The sequence below is a fragment of the Diaporthe amygdali genome, assembly GCF_026229845.1.
Source record: "Diaporthe amygdali strain CAA958 chromosome Unknown NODE_2_length_3802984_cov_64_841326, whole genome shotgun sequence".
Lineage (NCBI taxonomy): Eukaryota > Fungi > Ascomycota > Sordariomycetes > Diaporthales > Diaporthaceae > Diaporthe > Diaporthe amygdali.
Genome location: NW_026517022.1, coordinates 2,418,968 through 2,445,000, shown reverse-complemented (window position 1 = coordinate 2,445,000; position 26,033 = coordinate 2,418,968). Strand labels below are relative to the sequence as shown.

The following is a 26,033-nucleotide window of genomic DNA, read 5'->3' as shown; positions in this document are numbered from 1 at the left end:
GCTGAAGAAGGCGCCTTAAACAAACAGAGTTTCGTATCTGGCGGCTTACCAACTTGGGGCTTGGGCAACGTGTTGACCGACTCGGGATAAACCTGAACTTACCCCCAAGTTTACCGTAATCCTTAATCAAATCAGTAGCTCTGGTAAACTCAATCGCGGTACGTAGCGGGCTTCGCAGGATAGTTTCTACCATTCCTAACGCATTAGACTTTTCTACGTGCTCGCTTATTGCGCTCATTCAATCATGCATACTGGCTGTTGAAACTTATTCGCGTTCCTTTGCGTATTATCTGAGCTTCAAGCTAGGGCGTAGTACCCTCAGCGCCTATTGCAGTATTAGCATAGACTTTACAGTATAGTCTTGTTATTTACGACGGTACGTTGGTTCCGTCTCTATCAAATCAGTCAAATTGACTAGTTCACATACGGTCTAAGAAGGACCGTAAGACACTGCTCCACCAAATTCGAAGGTCACGGAATTGGAGGCAGTATTGCCAGTGCTGACACGGGTCTAGAAGCATCATGCCAACTATATACGAATCTTTTGGAGCTGCGGTAGACCCGGATCACGTAGGATCTGGACGAAAAGTCCCTGGGGGTGCGGATGGGAACGTACATGTTTCGCTCCCTTCCAACAGTACCAGAAAGTACGAGCCTCCAAACTTTCTTCTCAAAACATCAGAGTCGAAATGGTTGTCGATCGCAGACGCTGCATTACACCAATATAGATCAAGACTCGATCAGAAGACTATGCGCCTTGCGCCTTGGGAGTCAAACATGAGAATGGAGTCCGAGGGTGATGTGGTGTGTGGATCGACCATCTATCTCAATAACCCAGTTCACATTGCTCTGCATGCGGCTCAGAATCACTCTCCAGCATGTGATATAAGGAGTGAGGTGACGCTGGGAACAACGTCTCGTGCTGATAAAGGCTACTTCCATCGCGACCACGCATATGCGATCCTGGAATATAAGAGGCTCGGAGCTGTCTCGAGACGCTGCGCTCGTGGTGAGTTCGAGAATGGAGTTCCCAAGGATCCAAAACAGTTCGCCTTGTGGATGTCGAGTGCCGAGCACAGGTTCGCGGAAGACCGACGGGGTGTAGAGAACACTCGGTTTTTGCTACAGCAATCAGTGCACTATCAACACAGATTTGGAGCTCGTTTTGTGGCGCTGTTCGACTGGAATGCTCTTGTTCTTTTGGTACTTCCACAGTGCCGAGGTGTTGGCCTTAACGACAAGGTTTCTTACGCATACATCACTGAGGTCACCGACAACAGGAAGTTCCGGCGAGCTCTGCTTGGGTTTCTTCTGTTTGCATATAGGAACAGCCTCGGTGAATCGTCCGGAGACCCATTAAAAGTACGGCCGGATTGCTTTCCTACATATGTGCAAGCGTACAAGCGACGCGTGGCGGAAGACGAGAAGTATAATAAATCTAAAAAACACGGTCCCCAAGGTCTGAGGAATAACAACACTTCTTATCTCGAAATTGAGCCACAGCAGTCGTTTGGGAGAGGGAGGACGAACAACCGACATGCGCCTGTCATAGAGAACAAGAACACCAAACTTTCCTCCGCAAAGAGCTATCAGAACTTACATGCTGCGGATGAGTACCAAAGACACGCAGCAGCCCTAGGTCTACATGCTAGGGCCCATTCCGAGGATCGAGGTAGATCCAGGCACCAGCATGCTGAAGGTCATAGCAATCTGGCCACGAGTGCGACGTACACAGCATCAAATTCGACTCATCCAAACACTACCGACCCGATTGCTACCCGCATCAACCTGCCCATCCGCAGCCGTGGCGAGACCAAAGGCCCCAGCAGAAGGATAAGAAAGCAACAAAGCTCAAATTTGGCAACAAAACATGGAGGCTCAGGTGCAACAGCCGTCAACACGCAGACTTGGGGTGCAGGTCACATAGCAGGACGACCACGTCAAGTCCCAGTCAACACCGCTGACGATGGTCAATTTGGTTCATACAGTGGGTCAGAATATAGTCACAGCAGGATAAACCATACACAAGGTGTTTCAGAGTATGTCGGTACATATACGCATCAAAACTATCCCGGTCCCTCAAATTACCAGAAATCACACTCCAACGGACAAAGCTCTAAAGACAAGGATAGTGGCAGCCATGACAAAGGAAAAAATGGGGGGAAGTTTCTTGGGATTTTCAAAATGAGGTAGAACTTCTTCAATAGGCATTGGCTTGGAACTTCGGTGTCCTGTTCTTCAAGTTTCTGTTTTCTCTTGCTTGCTCGACTTGGTTCTGTCGAGCTTCTTGTATTCATGTGCATGTAGCCATGTTTTAATTTCATATTTGGTACTTGTGATAGTGATGGTACCAAAGGTGATCCGCATCTGTTTGAAGACCATTCGAGAGGCACAATTTCATGGTTTGACGTATGTTATACCGTTACAAGATTATTCCTACTTGATGAGTTCCAGATCTGAACCTCCGGACCTGACACTATAAACAGTTTCCAACAACCTCTAGTCACCTGACTTACTGCATTCCAACAAATACAGAACACAGATCGATTGTCACACTAACATTTTCAACGACTGTGACATGGTTTTCACAAGTCGACAAAGAATTAAACCCTTCATGAGCTGTATACTGACGCTGTCTAAGAGATGATGCCCGAGGGCATACCGCTGCTACAAACCATACGAAACCAGATACCCAGTAGCCATGTAATAAAGAACAAGCTGCTCAAGTGGAGGATGCTGCCGCTGCCCACTTTAATCTCCTTCATCTTGGGTATTTGAATTTCAAGTCATGCCACTCCGGCCACCGTACATCCAGCTTGACGTTCTTCAGCTCCTCGATTCGCGCCTTCATGACTGAACCAAGCTTTCCAGGATTGTCGGCATCCCATACCTTCCGAAGATACTGGCCATTAAACTTGCGGCCTTCCTTATGTTCTTTTTCCTGGTCTTCATTGAAGCAGCATTGTGTGAAACCAGTCAAGAACGGGCGTTGCGTGTCGCCGTCCACAATCACGCTCCGTGAATTGAAGTTCTTGATTATGACCCCACGCATGTTTGCATTATGAGCCGCGTCCACTGCGAGCTGTACGACCTTTTCGCATTCTTTGGGATCGGTAGGGGCCCATATCGAGGTTGGCAGCTCGAAAAGGGAGTAACCAGGTATGTATTGCATCATGAGGCCTCGAATAATTAGAATGTTTTTCATGTTCGGCTTATTCGGCGTATCACCCGTAGAGTCCAACACTGTGACCGTGGCGTAAGGCCGGGGTATGGTCAAGCCTTGATCCTTGATGAGCCTGTTGTATGCTCTCAGCTCAGAGCAGAAGTATTCTAGGGTTGCGTACTCGAAGGCATTCTCGCATCTCGCCGGGCCGTGACCTGCGAAGTTCTTGGAGCACAAGTAAAACACGGCCGTCGCTAGCGATCTACTGTCGTATTCCCGCCCGTCAAGGCGTTCTTTCCAAAATCTTATCGCTTCTCCCGAACGTACGAACGACTGGAATGAAGCCTCGGCGGCTGGTGTATGGGGAATATCTTTGTTCTCCATTCGGCGAATTGTCTTGCTGAAGCGGCGATCGTAGATTTTGAGGACAGCTTCTTGTCGACGGCCCTTGGGTGCCTCGAAGCGGACAAGTAACACTGGCATACTGGTGTAATCAAACACCTTCACGACAGTTGCGGTGAAGACCATGCCAGGGGGTAAATCGAAGCCTGGCAAGGAACCCTGCGACTGAACTTCCAACTGAATCGAACTGCCTACTTCATACGGGAAGGGGGTGGGCTCTTGCGACCTGTCCAAAAGCTATGAGTGATTGCAAAACCCTCGTTTTTACCAAGCATGCGAAGCAAACTTACTCGTGGCGTCCTGAGCCGCTGGGTGATTGGACATCTTGCGAAGACATGACGTCCGATCCGAAGGATCCAAAAACAAAAAAAAAAGAAGAAAAAAAAAAAGAAAAGCGACGTAAAGGAGCGTTTCAAGTGATATGCGTGTGAATTTAGTACTGGATGGAAGCACAGAGCTCTGGACCATGAGAATTCAAAGGCTGCTGCAGACAGGTTTCTGTAAAAGAGATTGTTGATCAGATTACCTGGTCCCTGGAAGTGGCTGCCAGCTCCTCTTGTGTGCTCTAGGCAATCCAGGAATGCTCCTGCCCTGCACCACTGGTATGGGCTCGAGGGCTGACGATTGGAAGGAACAAGCTGCTGTCTTTCAGGCACATCAGAGCTCGCGTTGGAACAGTATCAGGCACGCCAAAGTTTGGCCCGGTGCAATTCAGGTCGTTCATGTTCGCTAAGAAACGGACTTTTCATCCATCCACTCCTTTTCACCGCTTCGATTTTGATGGCTGCGCCAGGTCAGGAGCTAATGCATAGGTCGGGACTGGGCTTGTGTTCCGGTTCGATAGTTGCTCATATATGATTACAACAAGACTTTTTGCAGCGTTGAGCTCCATGGAGTCACGACAGGCTTGAGTGAGACCGTAGGGCACTTGGGTTTCAACGAACTGAGGACGACAAAAGGCATGGGCAATATCGTTGTCGGATGACCGAGTGAAGGAACGAAAAGTATCTGCAAGGAATGGAAAAATGACACGGACGTTGCACGGTGTTTTCAAACTTCCTATATCTAGAACATCATCATTTTATTATCTAAGCTTTTCCCCTCAGCTGATGGTAGGGCTGAAGGCGAGACTTGTCCAACATGACTCACAAGTGCCTTCTTCGCCCGGCATTAAATTTCCAGAAAGGCACCTTTAAGACATGCGATAAAGGAAGTCCCCCACTTAATGAAGCTTTTCCTCGCCACCCTCTGTGACCGGCTTTGACGCAGTGGTAGCACCGACAGTCTTCTCTTCCGGCTCCCCGAGGCTCCCGCTTGTGCGGCGGCTGTCCTCCCCACGGCCGACGACCTCGTCCCTGTCGTCCTCGCTCCAGAAGTTCTTCTTTCCCTTGGCCAGGCGCCTCATCCAGGGCGGCAGCACGCCACCGGGGATCTTGTACGTCCACGGCTCCTTCTCGTCCTTGTTCGGTGGGACGATGCGCCCGCCGCTGACCTTCTCCAACACCCAGACCGTGGTGTTCAGCACGATGTACGTGCAGACGCCGGCGATAAGGCCGTCGGCGATGGAGTAGGTGAAAGGCATGAGAGCGATGGTGACGAAGGCGGGGATGCTGTCGCCAGGATACCGCCAGTTGATCTCCGTGACGGACGAAGCCATCATCGAGCCAACGAGGACCAGGACGCAGCCTGTTGCCCAAGGGGGAATAGAGGCGAAGATAGGGGCGAAGAAGATAGAGATGAAGAAGCAAATGCCCGTCACCATAGCTGTCAGACCGGTCTTGCCACCTTCTCCGATTCCAGCACCTGATTCCACGAAGGCGGTCACGGGTGGTGTGCCGAGAAGGGCGCCGATAGAGATAGCGACAGAGTCAACCATGTATGCGATAGTGGAGCCCTCGAAATCCTGGGTAACGGGGTCAATCAGGTCGGCGTACTGTGCCATAGAATACAAAGTACCGGTGCAGTCGAGGATGTCGACGTAGAGGAATGTGATGAGTGCCAGTCCGAACTGGCCACCGTATTGTCCGATGCTCCACTCCTGCACATTCAGGACCTTGGAGATTTGGTGGAAGTCCACGACCTTCTTGAAGAAGTCAAAGTTGTCGTTTCCAACATCCGTGTAAGGGAAGTAAGTAATCGGTGTGGTACGCGGCCAGGAGATGATGGATACCAGGATGATGCCGTACAGGATTGCACCCTTGACGCGGTAGATCAACAACAGGCTGGTCAGGATACCGCCACAGAAGATGCCGACCCACATCATGGGAGATCTCATCTTCTCGCTGCCAGGACACAGTCCTGTGTCTGGGTCACGGAAGCCGTCCGCGCAGCCGGCAAGCTCGGTAGGGGTGGAAGTTGCGCCGACAATGAGGCCGATACCCTCGGAGTACGTCAGACCGATGAGGGTGAGGAACAGACCGATACCGACAGACGTAGCCAGCTTGATGGAGCGGGGAATGGCTCTCGCGAGCCACTGACGCATGCCGAAGAGTGCCAGGGCGAAGAAGATCCAGCCCTCAACGAAAATGGCTGTTACAGCGACCTGATATGGGACGGTGCCGGTGCCGTGGAATCCAACAACGGTGTAGGCAAAGTAGGCATTCAGACCCATCCCGGGAGCAAGACCAACGGGCCTGCCCGATGTTAGACGCTGTGACTGTGTACAAAGTTTGGATGTTGTGACTCACAAGTTGGCGAATAATCCCATGGCGAAAGAAGCCAAGCAAGAGATGGCGGCCGTGGCGGTGATCAGGTCACGCTTGATCTCGTTGGTGCACAGGGCGTACTCGGTGTTGGTCTCACATATCGGATCGTCAGCACCGCCGTTGCAGATGCATGTGCCTCCGGTATCCGCGACGATGCTTGAGTTGACGGCGATAATATACGCCATAGCGAAGAAGGTCGCCAGCCCGGCGCGAATCTCTGTGAGGAAGTTGGACCCGCGTCGAGTCTTCTTGTGGCCGCTGCCATCGAGCCGGAACCAGCGCCCGACGGCGCTCTTCGCGACCTTCTCGTTGATGCTATGAGCCCACGCCATATTGACCGGTTGTTGTTGATGAAGAACCAGATAAAGTTGCTCACGCGAGCAATTCCTGTCAAATTTTCAAATGCCGGTCGCGGTCTGTGGGACAGTGGCGGCTCCTGTGGAGTAGTGGCGTGTCGAACGAATCGCCAAGGCGCACGATTCTGCGTCGAGTGTTCCTTCCGACGGGACGACACTGATGGCCAGCAAACAGAAGGAGGCTGTCACGAATTATACCAAACTGCCTGAGGTATTCCCAGCTGAACAAAAGGTTCGGCACCCCTCGAGATTTTGTATTTCGCCGAGACCCTACAAGCCGGTTGACGGTTGACTTCCCAATCAGTTCCGGCTCCAATGAGCCTCGAGCTTGGCATTCAACGCCATGTCCGACCCTTATCTTCTTTGTTCAGCGTATCGATGCCAGTCCAGGATTGACACGCTTATTTAGTAACGACCGTCGAAGGACTTGTTTCTCAGAGGGGGTTAGCGACCGCTTATCTGTCTTGGCGAAGTGGGTGCTGCCAGGACTAGAGTTTTTCGGATTGCCCTGATTACGCCGAGGGCCTGGATCCTTCCGGGCTGTTGGCATTGATAAGTGGCCGAACAAAGCTGCCATCCGTCGTATACCACACAATACGGCCGCTTCTCAGCTGCGTTGCTACCCTCCATCTCCAACAACGCACGAGACCTTGCCCTAGCACGCTCCGTCAGTTTGATCACCTCGGCCTAGCTGGCGGCAACCGCCGTGTTGCATACGCGCTCTCGTCCGTGACAGGCAACGGCCGTCGCTCAAGATAGGGCTAGGACGTTCCAGAAGCCTAGTAGAACAACCTTGGATCAAGCCCGTGCATGATTACCATTTGCCCGACCACTATGCCGATGTGTAAGCAGTCTTACACATTGCGACACCAGAACATCGCTGAGGCCGATAACAGCCTTGGGGGCGACATGCAGATCTGCAGTCTAATCCAGAAGGTCAGAAGAAGCTGGGCCAGGTAGGGGCGAGCAGTACGCCGGCTTCCGATCAGTTGGATCGACCTTGCGTCGGCCGGGACCCAACAGGACGGTCGGCATGCCGAAATACGCATCTGACTGCTGCTGGCCAAGGCGGCTGCAGCATACCGCCTCTCCCCCTTGGCGGACACGTGCAGGACTCGGTTCATCCCGAAAAACAGCCATGCAAACAATTCATGTACTGTAACACATTGTGATGTGTTTCCTGTGATGCCGGCTCCACCAGTGGCAGGCATTTCATTCGGCCACGGTACCGCCTGCAAACGACTCGTTATGAGGCCCGTGCGTGATCTTGAGGTGCCGGTTTGTATGGGGAGCCGACGGGGCCCGCAAGCACTTTGGCGGAACATCGCGGTCTGTGCGACGTGTCAACGGAATCGCGTCCGAGGCTGTCTTGCCTTACAGCTTCGTTCAACCTTGACATCTGAGTAGCGAGAGATATCTGGCACCTCGCATGTTTGGAACAGTTACGCCAAGAGACCTGCCAAGGTGCAACGACGTGTCTTTGACGGTGTGCCGGGCTCGGAAACTGAAACAATGGGGATGCATCAGACACTGGCTGGGAGGAACTCTTGACGAAGATCTGCCTGCCATGCAGTTTAAATAACCACGACACAATGTCAAGTCTTGCTTGTCCAGATCCGCCCTCCAGGACGTTCAGGCGATACAGCTGAGAAAAAACCAACAAGCAACCGCGGCCGTCACGTTCTTGAAGACAGCCAGCACACCTCAGACAGTATGAATCTGCCATATGCCGTTTTCGCGATTCTGGCCTTCGGCGTGCCGATATACGAGCGTTATGAGCGCACACATTATCCCGACGACCGGATTCCCTCAAAACTGAAGTGGACGGCTCAGATGGCACTGGGGAGCACCACGGCGGCCAACAGCCTCTGCAGGATCGTCTCGGTGTTGCGCCAGCGACGCAGTGCCGGTGCGAGCAGTCCGAACGCGAACGGAAAAGCAGTCTCGAGCGGCTCCGGCCATCACTGCTTAGTGCTGGGCGTGACCGTGGGGGGCATATCGACAGCGTATATGCAGGGTTCGTGGGACGAGAACGACTGGGCGTATGTCCAGGAGAGGTCCGAGAAGCTTCAGCTTTGGACCACCGGTGCCACGGGCGAGGAGTCGATGGGCGCGAGCGCTGGACAAGCAGGAGATGGCGAGAAGATGAGAAGTAAGCAGGATGAGATTTGAAAATGGGGATGTGCGTCTGACAAAGACAATCGCTTCCCCAGCACCAAAGTGTTGAGAAGCAAGGAAGGGCTAAGAACTCGCCCCACAACCAAAATTGAGAAAGTAGATGTTCTCACAGTCGACTTGAAATATCAAACTTAATAAGACTCGGCCTAGGCTTCAAATGTGGGTTGCATGCATACAAGTGTATCCAGCCGCTAGCATCGCCTTTGCATCTGTCTACGGTAGGAGCTCCAGCACGATCCTGGGTACAGGGGGCCAGGGGGAGGGTACTCGAGACCAACGCCGACCCCAACCCTTGCCGCCGCTGCCCGGTCTGGAACAAACTGCCACCGACTGGTTGTTCAAAATTTGTAAGCTTCGTCTACCTCATCGAGCTCTTCCTCATTCAATGATCGCGTGGCTCACTCCCAATATTTTCCAGTGCTTGGGCGCGCCCCAACCCAACACAACACAAACATCACCTGTACGACCATAATGAAAGCGGCACGACAATTGATACCATTTCAATAATACACTTCCTCGTCCTTTCCTTTCTCCCACATCCCCCACAATGCCTCCACGGTTACCTTCCCAATCGCTGCAAGCCTGCTGTGCAGAGCTTTCAAGCTTCTCCGGCAGCAGCTCCAGTAGCTCAATAGCCGTTGGCTCGCCATCACCACTTGAGCGCGCACTCCTCTCCTCCCAATTCCTGTCCCTTCCATCATCATGCAGATCATTCTCGTCCAGCACAAGTCGCCAAAGGCGGAACGCGCCAATCTTGAAACAGCGGATGCAAGCCTGGTTCAAGAAGCAGGGCAAGGACCTGAAGGTCCACAAACCTGGTCAGACAACCTATCTTCCAAACCGCGCAGACAAGCTACGGCCGTTTCCATCCAATCCCGCCTTCATCAGCCAGCCCGTGCTTTCCGAGGAGGCGCGCGAGTTGATCTGGAATAAGGTCATGGTGAAGTGGGAAGGCGTCAAGGCCGTTTCGGCCGAGCTGGGCGTTGACCAGAGGAGGGTGGCCGCTGTAGTGAGGATGAAGGAAGTGGAGAAGGACTGGGAAGCAAAGGTATGTCGCACATCAAGATTCTTGAATCCGCACCCCCTCGCCGTTTCTGTGATGATACACAAAAAAATTCGATTAGTCTTGAAGACAGCTCATAAAACACATGGTTACAAAAAAGCTTTGCGAGCCTCTCTGATAGAAACACAACATCCTCTTGTCCTGGACACCAATAAGCAATTCAGCGGTGCAGTGGCTAACATTGTGATGAACCACAGGGCTTGAAACTAGCAAAACCGTACGCCAAAGCGGTCCTCGAGATGGTACCCACGCACGGCTACCCGGAGGACAAGCCAATACAGGCCCTCGAGCCGATCAATGAGATCCACGTGCACGGCTACACAATGCAACAGCTCTTCGTGCCGACGTCTGAATCGCGACACTTCACCCGTGAGGACGCAGCAAAGGCCTTCCACCACACCATGCTGTCACCCGACAAGCGTGTGCCACACCCCGAGCTTGTTGAAATGGAGAGGAGGGTGAAGGACGGCATGAAGGAGAAGGAGAGCTGGGATGTGTTCAAGAAGGAGGCCAAGAAGTCCGAGGACGACAGGGACATGAAGATCCTCCAAGCGGCGGAGAAAGATCAGAAGAACACCACGACGGTCACAACCGGGCGATTCGACTTCCGTATCAAGTCCATCAGCGCTGATGACGTAGGCAAGGATGGCCGGGCGAGAGGTGGTGTTGGTTGGAGGTACGGTATTCCGTTCGAGGACCGGAAGAAGAACCAGGTCAAGATCCCTACCAAGATCGACTAGGTGTATCAGGTCTCGACGGGAGCAACATTTGTACGATGTACTACTAAATGTCACGGACGCTGTACGTAGCAGGAGATACCTGCATGTTGAACGCGTTGGCATGATTTTGTATACTACGGACTGTCTACGACGCATCCGAACTCCATCGCCATGCGGGCTCTATTCCCGAAACTCAGACCATTCCAAACATACGGCCGTGTCTTCTGGAGCCACCGTGACCGATTTGCCATGTACGCGTCAACCTATGCCAATAACTTCCGGTGCTCCTCCCAATGAACAGGCTGTTGGCCCCCATCAGCCTCAACAACCAAGTTCCTCCTGATTCCCTCAATCTCCTCATCGGAAAGCCCACACCGATCCCTAACAAACTTCTCCACGCCCCCGTACTCCCGCCGTATCAGCGCCAGCGTGCCCAGCATAGAGCCGGGCCGCGACGCAACCATGCGCTCGGCGGCGGCCCTGTCGCCTTGGAGCGGGCCGGAGCGCGTCAGGTTCCCGACGAATTCCTCGCGCCGCTCGCCCAGCCCCAGGTCCGTCAGCGAGTACTCGTGGGCGACGGCGTCGTCCGGCACGCCGCACAGCGACAGCACCAGCGCGCACAGCACGCCCGTCCGGTCCTTCCCCGCCGTGCAGTGCGCCAGGATCGGCGTCGGGGCCTGGGCCGGCGAGGCGAGGTGCCGCAGCACCGCTGCGAAGGGCTGTGCGCCCTTCGGGTCCGTGGCGCCTTTTAGAATGAGGCCGTAAGCTTGGACGAAGCCCTGGGTGGTGGTGTTAGCCTTGTTTTGTGTGTCATGGCTGGCTTGGGGCGTCGTGTGTCGAGGGCTGGCTGGCGGAGTCCAGAGTCACAAGTGAAGCTTAGGGTGGCAGATTGTGCAGGAAATGGCTAGAGGGCGGGAAAGTGCTGTTGGGGCATTGACAGAGCTAGAGCTTGAAGTAATTGAGTGTGACAGCCTCTACGCGGCAAAGGTGGTAAGGCCATGTGAGACCTTCCAGGACGGTGGGTCGCATGGTGTGACATCTCGCAGCACCGTAAAATAGCCTCATCCCGAATCGGGTATATCATACCTGATGATATACCCGCCTCGCAGGAGCCATGATGGCCCAGAAAGGAAATGGGGCAAGAAAGGCAAAAGGAAATCAAAATGCAACTTCATCCCTCGCCCAACTCACCTCGCTCCCCTCGCTCGAGTAGTGCGCAAACCGTGTTGCAATAGCCTCGGGGCTGTAGTCCTCCTGCAAGAACACGGGCACAAACACCCTCTTGGAGCCCTCCCACTCCCTCGCCTGCCGGCCGTCGGTTATGGCATCGCGGTCGAGCTCGGCTTGGGACCGCAGGTCGAAGACGTGCGTGATGCCCAGGGTGTCGCGCAAGATGGCGATGCCCTCGTCCGTCACCTTCGAGGGCTCGCTGGAGCGGAAGAGGACGCCGCGGCGAACGATCTTTTGCTTGTTTTCATTTCCAACATCGCTGTCTGTGGCATTGGTGGCCACCGGATAGCCTCCACAATCGCGAAAGTTGCGCAGGCCTGGGATGTCCACGAAGGGAGGTGTTGGGAGTGACGTGGTTGCGGGCATCTCTCCCCTCTTGGTGAGCTGGACGTGCTGTCTTGGTGTGTATTGTACTAGTATCGGAGACGAGCAGGTTTTGCGCCCTGAGATGCAAGTCTGGGCATAATTGGGCAAAAGTGGCTGTGGACAGAAGGATCGGGGTGCAGTAGGTGCAGGTAAGAAGCTGTGGGTGAGAGTGAGCGAATTCCAAGGTTGAGGGGCAACGCAGGCACATCAAATAGCTAGGCGATTAAAGGAGGTGTGTAAGAAAGGAGCAAGTCGACTCCGGACACGGTGACTTGCAGTCACTACTGATAAATCTGGCAGGTGCAAGACGTGTTGTTGTCACCCAGATCCGCGGAACAGATATTGTTGTTGGACTGAGCTCCGGCCGGGCGCGCACGGCGGAGCAGAGCGGACCACCCTGGTTTTCCGGAGCGGTCTCGGCTACCTCGGGGGTTTTAGAGGCCCCGCTGACGGATCGGAGCCGAGGCTCATTTTAGACACCCGTGACGGCCGCAACAAAGCCACTGTGTAATTCTAACCAGCGATTCAAATAGGTATTCATCTTGAATGATGCCACACTTTGTTCAAATTACACTTCACTTCGATCTGGGCCGGGTGAGATCACAGTACGGGACGCAGAACGTGCCCATTGCTACCTACACTCAGAAGACTAGTACAGACGGCCATCATTCTACTTTCTGGGAATTTATTCCAAGAACTGGTGTGTCTTGGATCGCTGGTCACTTCTTTCTGTCATCAATAGCACGATTCCTTCGTGTGAGTCAATATTGGAAGACTCTCGACCCGCATGCCGCATTGGGCAACATTCGAGTGATTGGGCACTCTAGGCTGGCACTTTTGGTCACCCGAACTCATTTGAGACAAAGCCACTAGTCACAACATGAAGTGAAATGAATGAGCACGGGGAGACGACTGATTTTATTCCCAGCTGTTCACGGAAAGCTACCCAAGTCCTCTCTGACTGAAACTATGTCGTCCAGCCCAATGCTGTCATGCTGATCGATGATATGCCTTCTCAGGTTGCTCAGCCTTGTAGTCCCTTTGCCCCGTCCTAGTGAATGCTTGCAGTACGGGTACGGACAGAACCTTATGGTTCGCGGGATGAACCCAGGGTGCTTGTCTTTGCAGTGTTTTGTGATGTCCTTGCAATATTGTCCACACGAAGGAACTGGGCATTTGCCAGGTTCTTCATGTGTCTTGAGGTGATACCTGGGAACACCATGTCAGTGGAATGAATCAAGGGGGACTGCGAGAGTTGGCTAATATACTTCAACTTTCTGTTGGTGGCAAAGGCCTTGGGGCAGTGTAGGCATTGATGCGTGCCGTTTGCTGCATTCGCTGTAGAGATGGAACTTGTGGCCTCGACTGTGTCATGCCTGACAGTGCCCTGGCCCGTGATATTATTTGAGTTGATTTGCGTTGATTGTAATGACTGGTTGGTAGCTGAGTACTCCTCAGCAAATTGGGTTGAATTTGGCCAAGCATTGTCTGCTTGCACTCCACCATCCTGACCAGCAGGTATAGTAACACTTGACGATGAAGCCCCGGCATCTTGCTGCAGGGGCCCTGGATTCCCAACTTGTGTCCAGGCCGGAACGACGAACCCAAAAGGTGGTTGTGTTTGGTTTTGTTCTGCTTGGTTTTGTTCTGTTTGGTTTTGTTGTGTTTGAAGTCGATATTGGGGCTCGTTTAATCCTGTCTGGTCTTGACTAGAGATTGAGAATCCCTAGTAGGGGAATGTGCTTGGAGTGTATCTCTGCTGGAAAGATGGAGTGAAAGTAAGGACACTGGCCAAAAGAGAGAATGAGAAGAACGAAAGACAGTCGGCGGGAGAGTAAACGAGTGACACGATTGCGCCTCCAGGGCCGACCGTGAAAGAGCAAAGGAAGGAAAGAAAGATTGCAAAACGGGGGGAGCTGCCATTACCAGTGTTTATACCCAGTGACCTCAGATCTATTCGTCTTCCGCGTATAAGTCAAGCTTTACTAGCTCAATCTCTGGTCGGTTGACGCCCATTGGCCGTTGCCGATGACAGGACTCAAAATCATGCAGGTGATTGAATCCAGCCACTCACAAGGCTGGCAGAGGTGCATATCTGCTTGAGGCCCACGAATTGTTCATTTTTCATCGGGAAATGTTCTGGACGGCAAGTATCGAGCGCCTGTGAAGTCCAATCATAACCATGCTTGGTCAAGGGATGCACCGACCAAGAGATGTCTGGATAGAAAGGAGCACGGCAGTGTGTTACCGCTCCCCCAGGGTGGACATGCTAGGAAGTGTCGTTAATGAGTATAAGAAGCCTGGACGATCATCTACCATCTGACTTCGGAATCTTTTGATCATCAAGCAAAAAGTCAACTTCAACTTATTTTTACCCAGTCCAAGCACTGCGCTATCTTCCCACCAAAATGGCCTCCCTATTCTGTTGTGGCTCCATCAAGCCCTACCGTCCCCAGGCGCTCTCCCACGAGTCCAAGTTCATCCAATTCATGAGATGGGCGAACTCCACCACGGGCACCACTTCGTCCGCAGGCAGTGTGGACCTCGTTGAAACGGCGCCCGATTTCGTCGTCCAGCTCGTCCGTCAGGTCAACTTCGGTCCGCTGGAGAGCAAGCGGTACTTCGCCCCCACCGAGGGCGACAAGTTCGTCGAAGTGTCGGAGAACGACCTCGTCCAGGCCAACTTCCAGAAGTTGAACTCGTGCGTAGACTCCCTCCACTAAGAGGCTCAAGATCGACAAGATACTAATCCTTGCTTGTGGTGCAACCAGTTATAAGAATTACAAATGTGACGACCACAACAAGTTCTTCGAGCTTAACTTGTACCAGAAAGACCCTGTCAACAAGCATCATTGGCGAGCGAATCTTGCTCGGCCAGCCAGCGATATTGACCTGTGAAGAGTTGAAGGGGTTTTGGATGATATCTCAAGAGATGGAAGGTGATTGGTTGGATTCAAAAATAGGTAGCTCGGGTATGGCAGACGGATGGGCTTCAGGACTTCAACATCCTGTGGACCATCACAATGCCGACCAATAAGTCAGACTGTTGTTGTTCATTTTGACAAAGTTTTTGAATGAAGTCTTGCGATTCCCCAGTATGAAAAATCATATTGTGAACCGTGATGCTGTCTGTCGCTCATCGGTCCCTGAGTTGATATCCAATGGGAGTAGACTTGGGATCAAGCGGCCGAGGGTTGGGTGGTCGCAGTGGCTTGGGTGAAGGGTTAGCTCCCAACCTGCTCAACCTGGTAGGGATCTACACCATTGGGTGTACAGCCAGATGCACACAATATTGTGCTCCTCAATTCCGATCGATTGGTTGGCCAATGCAACAACCTCGGCTCGCCTGCAAACACTCACTCGAGGTTGCTCCGATACACTCTGTTTCGGCCGTAAAAGAGAAGCACCTCAGCCGACCGGAGCTTCCGGCCACAGAACGGTGGGCCCCCTGTGCCCCGTCTAGGGCCCCCCGGATCTCTTCCCCATATCACCTGCAGCAGCAGATCGTCACCACTCGGGATGCCCTAGCCTGTCAGCCGACGTACCCCTGGCGACATGGGACGAGGGGCTTTAGGCTCCACATCTAAAGCCGCCGAAAACGACATCACTCTTGCTTTTTCCCTCCTGCCTGCCTACTTGCTGACAGCAGCTGCCCACTAGGTCGACAAACGATGGAGACCGGCAAAGCAGGGTACAAGCCAATCAGTCATGCCACGCCTTCACTTGCCGATCATGTTCGTGTGCGAGGATTAGTTTCGCTGCTTGTTTCTCCCAAGGCTGCGGCAGCGCTGATCGCCGTTACGCCCTGAGGGGCCTGTTCCATCTTCCACGCTCGTGCGTACTGTAGGACTTCACGGCGTCACGAAATGCCTCGCCCCAGGCTCTTCGAGGGGTTGACAGGCGCATCCACGGGCTGATAAGGCTCGCGCCCTTGTTGTGTTCCATTCGGCCCTGTGTATACTTATATTTCCCCCGTTAGCGCGTCGTTGCCTTACGGTAGCTCGTGCGTTGTGCGGCGGCCCCCATTGCCAGGCAGCTAGCATCCTCCCGGGGGTATCCTGTGCCCCCCTCACCCAGCCTGCCTGGGCGTACACACAGGCCAAACGAAACAGAACAGAATCGATGCACAATGGGGCGCGCCGCTGAGCTTGGCCACCCTGCCCCCTTCCCCCTTGATTCAACCTGGCCTGCTGTGCCTCGGGGCCGCAAAAGCTGCCTGGCGTTGCTGGCCCGGAGACACAGGCGTGAGCGCACACCGCCGTTCGATCGGTCTGTCTGTCTGTCTGTCTGGTCCTGCTGGTGCCACTTGTCCTCGAGGATAGCTTGACTCAACCCCGAGCCAGCTTGTAGCGTAGGGAGTCGGCTGCGATCTCAGGGTGCGGAGGCCTCGTAGGACGATCGAGTGCGCGTTGAGGCCCAATTGCGCACCCTGCAACGTAAGCGTTTGATTGAGGGCACCCCGCCAGCTCTTTGCGCCAGAGTTGCAACACCAGGTGTTGTAAAGTTGGTGATATCGCAGTCCATGTCGTGGCCGATGACGAAAGCGGTGCAGATCAGCTGTCTGCTTCTCACAGGGTTCTGGGTCGTCCGCGGGGTAGTTGTAGTCAGGTCTTAGTAGTAAGCCATCGTCGTGGTGGGGATAGCACCTTGATTCACCAATTTAGAAAGAATGGGAACCGAAGCCTTGTTATAGACAGCAAAACTGCCCTGGAACTTATGCTACATACATTGGGAACTTCTGTCGATCTTCGATCCCATGCCATGTGGGTGTGCACAAATGTGCATGATACAGAAGGCTGCATGTTCTTGGACATGGAGATAGAGGGGTCAAATCTACGTGCCTGCATGTGGTAAGCTTGTGGAGGGGCGAATCAACAACTTCATCTGAGAAGCAGCCGCACGTGGAGGAAGTCGTGAAACATCCTGAGAGGTTTCAGGGAGGATTCGGGCGAATCCAAGCAAGGGGCATCGAAATTGCAGATTGTTTGGCCCAGATGGCTAAACAATGGACGGGTCGCAGTCACGGGCCCGGAACCTGTTGGTAAAAGAGTTTATTCAAACGACTACCATAAAAGACCCCCAGGAATCCAGATTCCCTCAGAACTCGTGCTATTAATTGAAAACAAGAATCCAACGCCTGTAAATGGGTATCAATTTGTGTCCGACTCCCAACGCCATGCTCTTTCTTTTCCCATCGGCAGGAAGCCGGTTGTAGATGATGTCGCGGAGGTTGGGCGAGGAGAGTCGGATGGAAGGATGCCGTGCCGAGGAAGGAGATGATTGCTCACGGGATGTGAACACCAGCAGCCTGCAATTCATGTCAGCTCGAGTCCACGCCGTCACTGCTCGTAGACGGGCCGAGCTCACCATCCTAGGAAGGCCATCGCGTTTTCCAAGGGACTCTCCCTATGAGCCTCCATGCTGCAGAAGAGAGATCCACCAGCTGTCGTCTGATGAAAGACGAGATATAACCGAAGAGAGGAAACCAAAGACATTGTTCGAAGAAGCAGGCATTCGACCACTCGCTCCGCAGGGTTTGTTGATCAAGCGTCACAACTAGGTGACTCGAACCTTTCGCGAGCGGTACTCGATGCGGCAGTACTGGTCGCGGGCGCGTCCACACTCAAGGCAGTGGGTATCGTAGGTCCAGTCCAAGGGCCCAAAGTGGCACCACGCGCAGAACCACTTCTTCTCCTGGACGTACTTGGACCGGTGAGATGAGCTGCCACCGGCGCCGTTGCCGAGATAGACATCGTTCTTGCCTGAGGAGCTGCTGGCGTGGGAGCGGCGCGAGGACGAGTGGGATGAGTGGGAAGGCATGATGCGCGAGTATGGCTGGATCGAATCTGAGGAGCTTTCGAACGGTGACGCGGAGGTGGTTGAATGGCTTGTGGGAACTTGAAGTAACCTTAAGAAGAGATCTGTTCAGACGGTGAGTGCGATCGATGTGTTGCAGACCAACCTTATAAACGAGGACGGATGTCTGTCCAGTTTTATGTCTGGCATGGCGGCAGTGATGCGATCGCAATCCTAATTGTTGAGAAAGCCCTGTTGAGTCAATAGGGACGATAGGGCGAAAGCAGTGGCCCTGGGGAGCCCAGGACAAGCATGGCTTAGCAAAACAGGGACCGGTGTCATGTTTGGATGTAGAGTAACAATAAATCAGGGCTGCAAAGACAGTGGTCCATATTCCCCAGCAAGGACTCCATAGGCTCATCTGGCCGAGGCACGGCAACATTGCCACAATTCAAGGACTGAGTGGTTGTTATTCAAACTCAGACAACTCTGTTTGAAGGCGATAAGTACCAGAGACTCTGACTAGCGCCACCAGAACCGGTGGGACAGCGGGCATTGGACGAGACGAATTCAAGCCCGCCGTTCGCCTTAGGGCGCCAGAGTGAGGGCTGGATAGCACGCGTCACCATGTGCTTCACCAGAACTCAACAGTAGTTGGCGACGACGAGAGCCGAGGCGAAAGGGGGGTTCGAGAGGGTACATGATCCTAGGCGACTGACGAAGGGATCCGCGTGAAAGGGAGGCCCACTAATGCAGGTACCATCAACGGTCGCCACTGTTGACATTGGCGAAGGAGAGACAGCAATTGGAATAGCAGGTTCTCGGGACATGATTGTCAGGTCACGGGTAGCTGTGGTCGGTCAGGCGTCGGTCGGGATGAGGGACTCGCCCTTAGGGTGGGCCATCCTGTGTGAAGGGTGCAAGCGTCCATCGTAGCTAGCTGAGAGCTTCTCGTCCACTCAAGGACCAGTATCGTCTTGGCGTTGAAGAAGGGCCGTGACATAGTCGGCCCAAGCCCATGATACCCACCCAACTAGGTGACTGAGGCAGTGGGCTCGGAGCGGTGTCTGCTCCCTCGTGACTGAACCGATATGGGAGAGCTCGATATTCGCCACCTCAGCACGGGTTGCTGTTTCGGAAGGTAGACGTCACTGTCAAGCATGTGAGTCAGTTGAGCAGATCGATTTTTGCCGGCTGGACCGCAGTAATAAGGCGAGAAACCAAGAAAATACAACGAGGGGGAAAGGGGGCCTAGTGCTGAGAGGAAATGGAAAAAGAACGGAGGTTTCAGCTGAAACCTTCATGTAAGCACGCCGGCCCGGGGTTTTTATCAGCTGGTCCCGTGATAAACATTGACAGGCTGGGAGAGAATTCCGAGTATGATTTTTTTTTGACATCAGAGACGACGGGAAAAGAGCAACCAGCTTGTTGCTTGGCTGATTCGTTGTGATCTGGTCCGTGGCCACGGCCCACAACGGTCCTTTCTACGGCATGCGGTCCGCGAACTACACGGTAAGGCAACCAGCCGCAGCACCGTTCGAGAATGTCTGGAGGACAAGGCTCTTCTGGATTGCGCAACTTGCAATTCTGGAGGCAGTCGCCTCATTGCACTCATTCAGTCAACCCCTGTTCTCAACCGGGTGAGATTCGTCCGTGTTAGCACAGCTCGAGTGCTGCGCGCGATGTGATGTGCGAAATCGCGCAGTCCCAATCCTTCGCCACTCTTTCCATCCTGTTGCACCCTTTCCGCGGCAGGTTTCAGGGCGACCATTTCATGAAGGTGACAGGGCGGTGCTGATCGTATTTAACGGGCAACAGCAAGCCAAATGCCTCGGCGTTGGACCCGATGCAATGGGCACTGCTGCAGGCGAGGCTGCACCGCATCGATTTCTGCACAATTCGCGCCGCGCAAAGCCTCAAAATAAGGTTTGCTCCCTCCCAGGCCGAAACACACCCGCATGTCATCGCAGTCTCGTGAGTTGTCGGCTGATCCGCTTCGCTTGCCTCCACCATATCAATCTTCACCACCGCTGAGCCTCCCGACAACACTTGAAGTCGAAAGGCCCACCTGAAGACGAGTCACACCGAGGTAAAACACTCCAACCAGTATGGAGCCTCACACCCACAACATGCAGCATGACAAACGGCCCGGAGCGAGACAACCTTGGGTCAGAACCATAACTGTGCCTAGAGCCACATGGAACTGCATGCCAACTTTTCCCCCCCGAGGCGGAAGAGGGCAGCTTTTCCAGCTGGTCTCGAGGCCGAAAATGCCTGAGTGAGCCATGAGATCGAATGCGTGGCTGTGTTGCTCCTGAGGCTTCAGTTCGAGCGCGTCGCCTCTCGTGCCTCCCAGTCGGCAATCGCAGCCGTGGGCGGATCGCCGATGCGTCGCCGATTGGCTTGTCGACCCCAGCAACCGGACAGCTGAGTTAATGACAAGGCGTGAAACGACGAGCAGTGTCTAGTCGGGAAGCCTGGCGTGCCTGGTTCTCAATTTTTTCACGGCATAGAATAAAGGTGTGCTGAGTTGGGCGCGGCCGAGGGAGGAACGGGCTCGTCAGCTCCAGTTTCCCCTCCTCTGGTCTAGCTCGGATAAACATCGGCCGCAGGTCCCCCGGCCCCGACTTCACGACACTCGGCCGCTTTCGAATTAACCTCAACTCAACGACCGACATCAATAACCCCCAGTCAAATACGTCTCTTTTTTGAATTCGAAATCATCACGTCTCAACGGCCTCTTGAAAAGACGCTTTGCTCTCAATCTACGAAGAGATGATACTCTATTCCCTAGCAGGAGCGACCTGCCAAAGGGCGCTCGAGCACTGCTTAGCCTCGAAACTAGGCAATCTGAGGTAGCATATGAGATCCTGTGTGACCTGCCTTCGTCGACATAGGAGGTGCAACATCACGCCACTACGAGGCCGTTGAGGATCGGACACCGCCCACAGAGGCAGTCGTGACAGACCCGTGTCCTGTCGGACGCAGGCGTGCGGCGGAGGTAGGAGAGGGGGCGAGCACGCATTGGGGGCCCCTCGCCTCCGAACTACTGGTCCTCTGGCCGCATATCGAAGACCGCCCGGCCACCATCCCACGGCCCTCCATTCCGGCCTTCATGCTCCACACCCATGCCAATCAGCCGCTGCTGAGGTCGCTGGCGTCACCGGCTTATGCGGTGTCCACTTTAATCTCAATAACTTGGCATCGGCTGTCCTGCCGTCGTGTCGACTCCCGCCATTCGCAAGGCTCTAGGTGGCACCCCTTACGTGTCTTCAGAGAGCGGTATCTGTCGATTTCGCAGGATATTGCGGGTATGCCCAGGCAACTCACAACCTGTCAGCCCAGGGGCCACCTTCCGACAGCCTGACGGAGGGCAAACGCGGGCGGCATGGGCATCTGGATGTGTATCATTCGGTGGAGCCGATGTGGTCGCATCCCTTTCGCTGGCAGCCTTAGAAATAGGGTTCACCACCCATCACCACCCTTCGGCGCGGAAAGCTTAACCTTCGAGGGCGGAACCAACGAAAACGCCTAAACAGACGATGCCACGGTCTTGAGCCCTGTCGCATCACTTATTCAGGGGTCGAAAATACGAGAAGGTGGTGGTACAGCTACGAAGGCTAGAAGATTGGGACTGTGTTGGCTCACTTCAACGATTGGGCGCGTCCACCGTTCAACAAGGACAATTGTGGAGTCTGTTCCCCGAACAGATTCTGACACTTCGTCAGGTCCAACGGTCGGTTCCAACAGCCGATTTCAGTCGTAACAACCCATCACATTTACTCAGCCTGCTGACTACACGCGTGCGGCCTGCTTCGTCGGCCGCGTCGAATTGCCTCCAATAGCGGACCGTCAATAAGCCCCTCTCTGGCTAGTCAAAATGCGCTGCGTACATGATTGGCAGCTTGCCGTCGGTCTGTGATCAAGATGACGCCGCTAGCCATTTCGCACACGGGGATAGGTCGCAGAACGGGCCGGGCCTGTGTGGGGGGACTGTTTCGCTTCACCAGAATGAGCAGAGCCTCATTCACGGCTCTCCTTCTGCCCCCCTCGCCCATGTAACCACTCGCTCTCTGCTCACCGACTTTTTTCTTCCCCGAGTCGGCAAGTTCTGACGCGAGTCACCATATCGTGTCGCAACGTATATGTCAATCAGCAGAACTCGTGCCCTCCATCAAACTGTCCCATTTTGGCCATGATAAGAGGCTTACATCGCGTCTATGGTAATGAGGAGCCTCGAGGTGGGTGGAATCCACATCTGAGTCCGATCCCCGCGTGTACTTTTATGATGCTCTTGCAGGAACTCACCCCGCTGTGCGACGTAGCCTGTGTAACCCCTCCTGCCTTTTATAGCATGATTGATTCAAGCATTGACACGTCGATGGTGCTTTAATAGGTCTGTCCCATGCAGATCTTATCTATCATTGCTGGTCCTGCCGTCCTCGACTATCGCAGAGCCGCATTACAGCCAACGTCCTGCGTCCTCAACTTTCATCCTCACTTGCAACCCACAATTTCATTCTCTCGCTCTCGCTACATCTCCTCGCTGCAATTAATAAGCATGATATTATGCGTAAACTAACACTTGTGTGACTGAACCAATCGATGGATTTGGATTGGTCAGGTTGCACTCCAGAGACCTCGGGGATCTTGTGTGACGTTACAAGTGCCCCACGGTCTTTGCTCTAGCACGCCCCTTTCTGCGGCACAGTGAGGATGACCTCAGGCGCTGGTAGGTTTGTAAACAGGCAGATTCTGGTCAGCACGCCTTCGCAGCCACGCTAAGCCTCGAAAAAGACCAGACCATCGCCTCTCCTACATGCCAAGTATAGGCGGCCATCACGCGCGATGCGGTGTGCACGCCACTACAACCATCCAGTGTGGCCCGGCAATTTGATAGCCAGAGATTCTTGTGCTGATCCTCGGCTGCGGGCCCTTGTTCACAGACCACTCTTCTAATTTGAGCTGCATGCGCTGGTGTCGCTTCGAGTGACGGCTATTCAAGATCTGATCATTCTTGCTAAAATTAAAGATTTAACGTGAGACGCTTTTCGATTTCGGTGAATCATGTAAGGTGACCTGAGCAGTACGAGCTAGATGGCTAAATGCCATCTCGAGCTCGCCCGGTTACTAGGGACGATCCATACTCGAGAGGTATTGAAACAATGGAGCAATTTGTCGCCGTGGATTAGAAATGGCCACGGTAGCAAGAACCGGCCACAGTGACACATACACTCTGTGATATGTTCTGCATAATCAGCCAGCCACCCCACCCAGAAGCTAGACCCTATTGAGCTCCTGGGCATACGTCCAAAGTCAGGTCAACAAGCGAGGCCGTTGTGGTTGCCCGCCTATGCCACCTGGTCAAGAATTGATGAGGGGTGTTGAGTTGGCTGGGTTGGGCGGACTCCCTTACAAGCCAGTGGATCTAATCGCCATCTAAAAAAGAAACCACAGGGCAGAATAGTCAACTCCCTGCGCTGTTCCCCCTTCAAGGGTGCCTTTGTTGTCAGGCGACCTACTGAGGCGCGGAAAGTGGAAAGTGGCCGGGATCATTTGTCTCGTGTCTGGCAGGATTTTCTGCCTTCGTTTCACCCGCTACCCCCTCCTCCCTCCCGTCCTCTCAGATCAACGTATTTTTAGCCCTCCCAGATCTGCGGTGGGCGCAGGCCAGGCTGGCAGGCAGGTCCACCAAGCAGCCAGGCCCAGCGGACCGGCGCTTGTTATGCGTTGTCCTTCCATCCCAGTGCTACACCACTGCGTACAACGTGTGACAGGTCGGTTCGCGGCCCAAGGCAAGTCTACCGCAGTGCATATGCAAAGTGTCGCGCAGCCCAGGGGTCAACATCATCAGACCACCTGGGGTACCACCAGAGCTTCAATCAAAAGCCCTGCCGCCCAGCTCATGAAGTGCACTTCTCTCAAGATTTGGCAAGGGGCTTCTGGTGTGGTTGACACTCGCCTGGCGGCGGTCCGCCGAGAATCTGGACGTAAATACGGGACCAAGAGTCCCTTCATTGCCACTTCCCTCCTAGCAAGGCTTTATTCAGAACTCTCGTGGCAGTGCCGTCGAAATGACTGCGGCTAGATTATTTTCACTTCATGACGACATTTGATTATCACTCAGCCTTGCAATGGCCCTCCCATGGGTCTAGTGAGGTCCTGGTGTCCACTTTAGCAAGCCCACCTTTACGAGAGAACCATGAAAGTAACAAACAGAATCAGCGAAACCTAAGTACTTGAGCCCAGAGTGGAGAGTTGCGAGCCTTCGCCCCAAGGAGTGCTCTCACAACGGGTAGGCTGATCCGGTGAGAAACGAACGAGGACACAATTCGCCAGCGGCCCGTGCATGCTTACTCATGAGACTATGCTCGAGACGTCACTAGGGGCACCTGGGGCGTTCGAAGGGGTAGGAACATGTTGTGGTGATGGAAAGCTTCTTTGGACCGCATGGAGAGCGTAATTGGTGATTAAAACCCATAGCAACCAAGAGGCGCACTTTGGCTAGACTAGGTTCAAGACAGTCAACAGCACTTGTGGAAACAATGGCGTACGGAATAAGCCTGAATGCTTCTAACATGATGGATGCTTCTGAGAGGTTGAGAGATAGTGAGACGAAGAGCGGCAGCGCCCCTCATGTCCCGAGAAAGACACGGATCAATACAACAGATATCATTTGAGAGCATGAACCAAGACAAATCAAGGAACACGGGTGGATCAAAGCCAGAACGAGATGAATTGCTAACAAGAAACTGTTTTCCTATGCTGCGTGAGCAGCGACATAAATCTAAGATATCAACGCCGGCCAAGACATGACCCTGATACCGAAACAACCCAACATACTCATGCCAGCGCCTGTGAACACATTGGGTCAATATTGGCAACCACCGCTGATTTATTTTCATAGCTATCCACTGACCTTGAGGATTTTACCTCCCAACACGGTCAGGGTAGACCGTAGTGTTGTAGGCAACGCAGTTGCTGCAGCGTTGGAACCCGCAGTTCCAGCATGCGATATCGTTGATTGAGTTGCCGGCATTGTGGCAGTTACACTATGCTCGCAGCACAATTAGAAGGCTATGTATCAATCGATCAGTCACTAGGTGGAGATGAACCCACGCATGTCCAATATGTTACGATTTCGGCTCGTGGCCGAGATCGCTTCGACGACCCGCCATGGCCACCGTGACCGCCGTGCTTGTGGTGACGTTCGGAGGGCATCTTGAGCAAGATGACTGTCTATTTTGCGTTCTTATCGTGTGTTGGCAAAGAGGTGAGTGGTCTTTGATTGTGGTCTGTTGAGGATCCGTGAGTGTCTCAGAGATATCGTAGAGGACCCTCGTGGGACTGCTCTCTTTAATATTTTTCCAAACAACCAAGTACACAACACAGCTTGCTTCCACCATGCGCCCTTCCGTGTACCACCGCCACCCTGGATGCCTGGCGAGGGCTGTCGAAGGACAGCAAAACCGGGAAACGCTTTGACCTCTGTCGCCCTGTTGCGATCTGATTTTCCCTTGCAGAGGACGCACAAGTCACTCGGCCAACACTTGAGGGCAACTCGGGAGCCATCGTCGAACCAATCATTCAGTATTGGGGCCAGCGACAGGAAGCACAGCCGTAAACCGTCGAGTGAGAGAATCCCGTTGCTCGGCTAGAAATTCTCGGGACGGATGAAGGGTGACGTCGAGGGAAAAGGGCGGTGCCCCTTTTCCTTACCCCTAGCACCCTGCGATCTCAGCAAAGGACATCCTGACGCTTCACTTCTCGCGCCTCAAGGGGGAGAAAAATATGAAATCAAAATCTGGACTCTCATCGGAATTTGGGGCGCTCCGACCGAAATCTTTTGGATTGGATAATGCGACGCCGACATAGCCCAGATGTCTGGTCATGCGGGTGAGGCGCAATTAAAGACCGGGAGCCTCGAGGTGCATGCATATCCGCCCGGGGTCTGAGTGCCACGTGAGTGCGACAACCGGCGTGCAGCAAAAGTGCAGAAATGAAATGTCTGGAGATGGGAAGTGAGTGCTGACAATAGAGACTAGTCTAAGTGGC

General features: G+C 53.7%; 6 protein-coding genes across 6 annotated transcripts; 2 read left to right on the top strand and 4 right to left on the bottom strand.

Annotated features, from left to right (window-relative positions):
• Positions 1 to 750: 750 nt before the first annotated feature.
• J7T55_012083 (uncharacterized protein) lies at positions 751 to 2,511 on the top strand (the record flags this gene model as incomplete). The annotated part of the gene is made up of 4 exons (XM_053136935.1): positions 751 to 1,079; positions 1,152 to 1,987; positions 2,343 to 2,409; positions 2,487 to 2,511. 4 exons carry the CDS (start codon positions 751 to 753, stop codon positions 2,509 to 2,511), a joined length of 1,257 nt encoding a protein of 418 aa, XP_052999887.1.
• A 250-nt stretch (positions 2,512 to 2,761) lies between these two features.
• Positions 2,762 to 3,902, bottom strand: J7T55_012082 (uncharacterized protein; the record flags this gene model as incomplete). The annotated part of the gene is made up of 2 exons (XM_053136934.1): positions 2,762 to 3,791; positions 3,856 to 3,902. 2 exons carry the CDS (start codon positions 3,900 to 3,902, stop codon positions 2,762 to 2,764), a joined length of 1,077 nt encoding a protein of 358 aa, XP_052999886.1.
• An 885-nt stretch (positions 3,903 to 4,787) lies between these two features.
• J7T55_012081 (inner membrane protein yico) lies at positions 4,788 to 6,602 on the bottom strand (the record flags this gene model as incomplete). The annotated part of the gene is made up of 2 exons (XM_053136933.1): positions 4,788 to 6,198; positions 6,253 to 6,602. The coding sequence occupies 2 exons, from the start codon at positions 6,600 to 6,602 to the stop codon at positions 4,788 to 4,790; spliced, it is 1,761 nt and encodes a 586-aa protein (XP_052999885.1).
• A 4,247-nt stretch (positions 6,603 to 10,849) lies between these two features.
• On the bottom strand, positions 10,850 to 12,182 carry J7T55_012079 (tyrosine phosphatase; the record flags this gene model as incomplete). Its single annotated transcript, XM_053136932.1, has 2 exons — positions 10,850 to 11,365; positions 11,778 to 12,182. The coding sequence occupies 2 exons, from the start codon at positions 12,180 to 12,182 to the stop codon at positions 10,850 to 10,852; spliced, it is 921 nt and encodes a 306-aa protein (XP_052999884.1).
• Positions 12,183 to 14,590: 2,408 nt separating this feature from the next.
• J7T55_012078 (mfs multidrug transporter) lies at positions 14,591 to 15,080 on the top strand (the record flags this gene model as incomplete). The annotated part of the gene is made up of 2 exons (XM_053136931.1): positions 14,591 to 14,883; positions 14,954 to 15,080. The coding sequence occupies 2 exons, from the start codon at positions 14,591 to 14,593 to the stop codon at positions 15,078 to 15,080; spliced, it is 420 nt and encodes a 139-aa protein (XP_052999883.1).
• Positions 15,081 to 17,294: 2,214 nt separating this feature from the next.
• On the bottom strand, positions 17,295 to 18,002 carry J7T55_012077 (uncharacterized protein; the record flags this gene model as incomplete). The annotated part of the gene is made up of 3 exons (XM_053136930.1): positions 17,295 to 17,490; positions 17,550 to 17,632; positions 17,754 to 18,002. 3 exons carry the CDS (start codon positions 18,000 to 18,002, stop codon positions 17,295 to 17,297), a joined length of 528 nt encoding a protein of 175 aa, XP_052999882.1.
• Between the last annotated feature and the right edge of the window lie 8,031 nt (positions 18,003 to 26,033).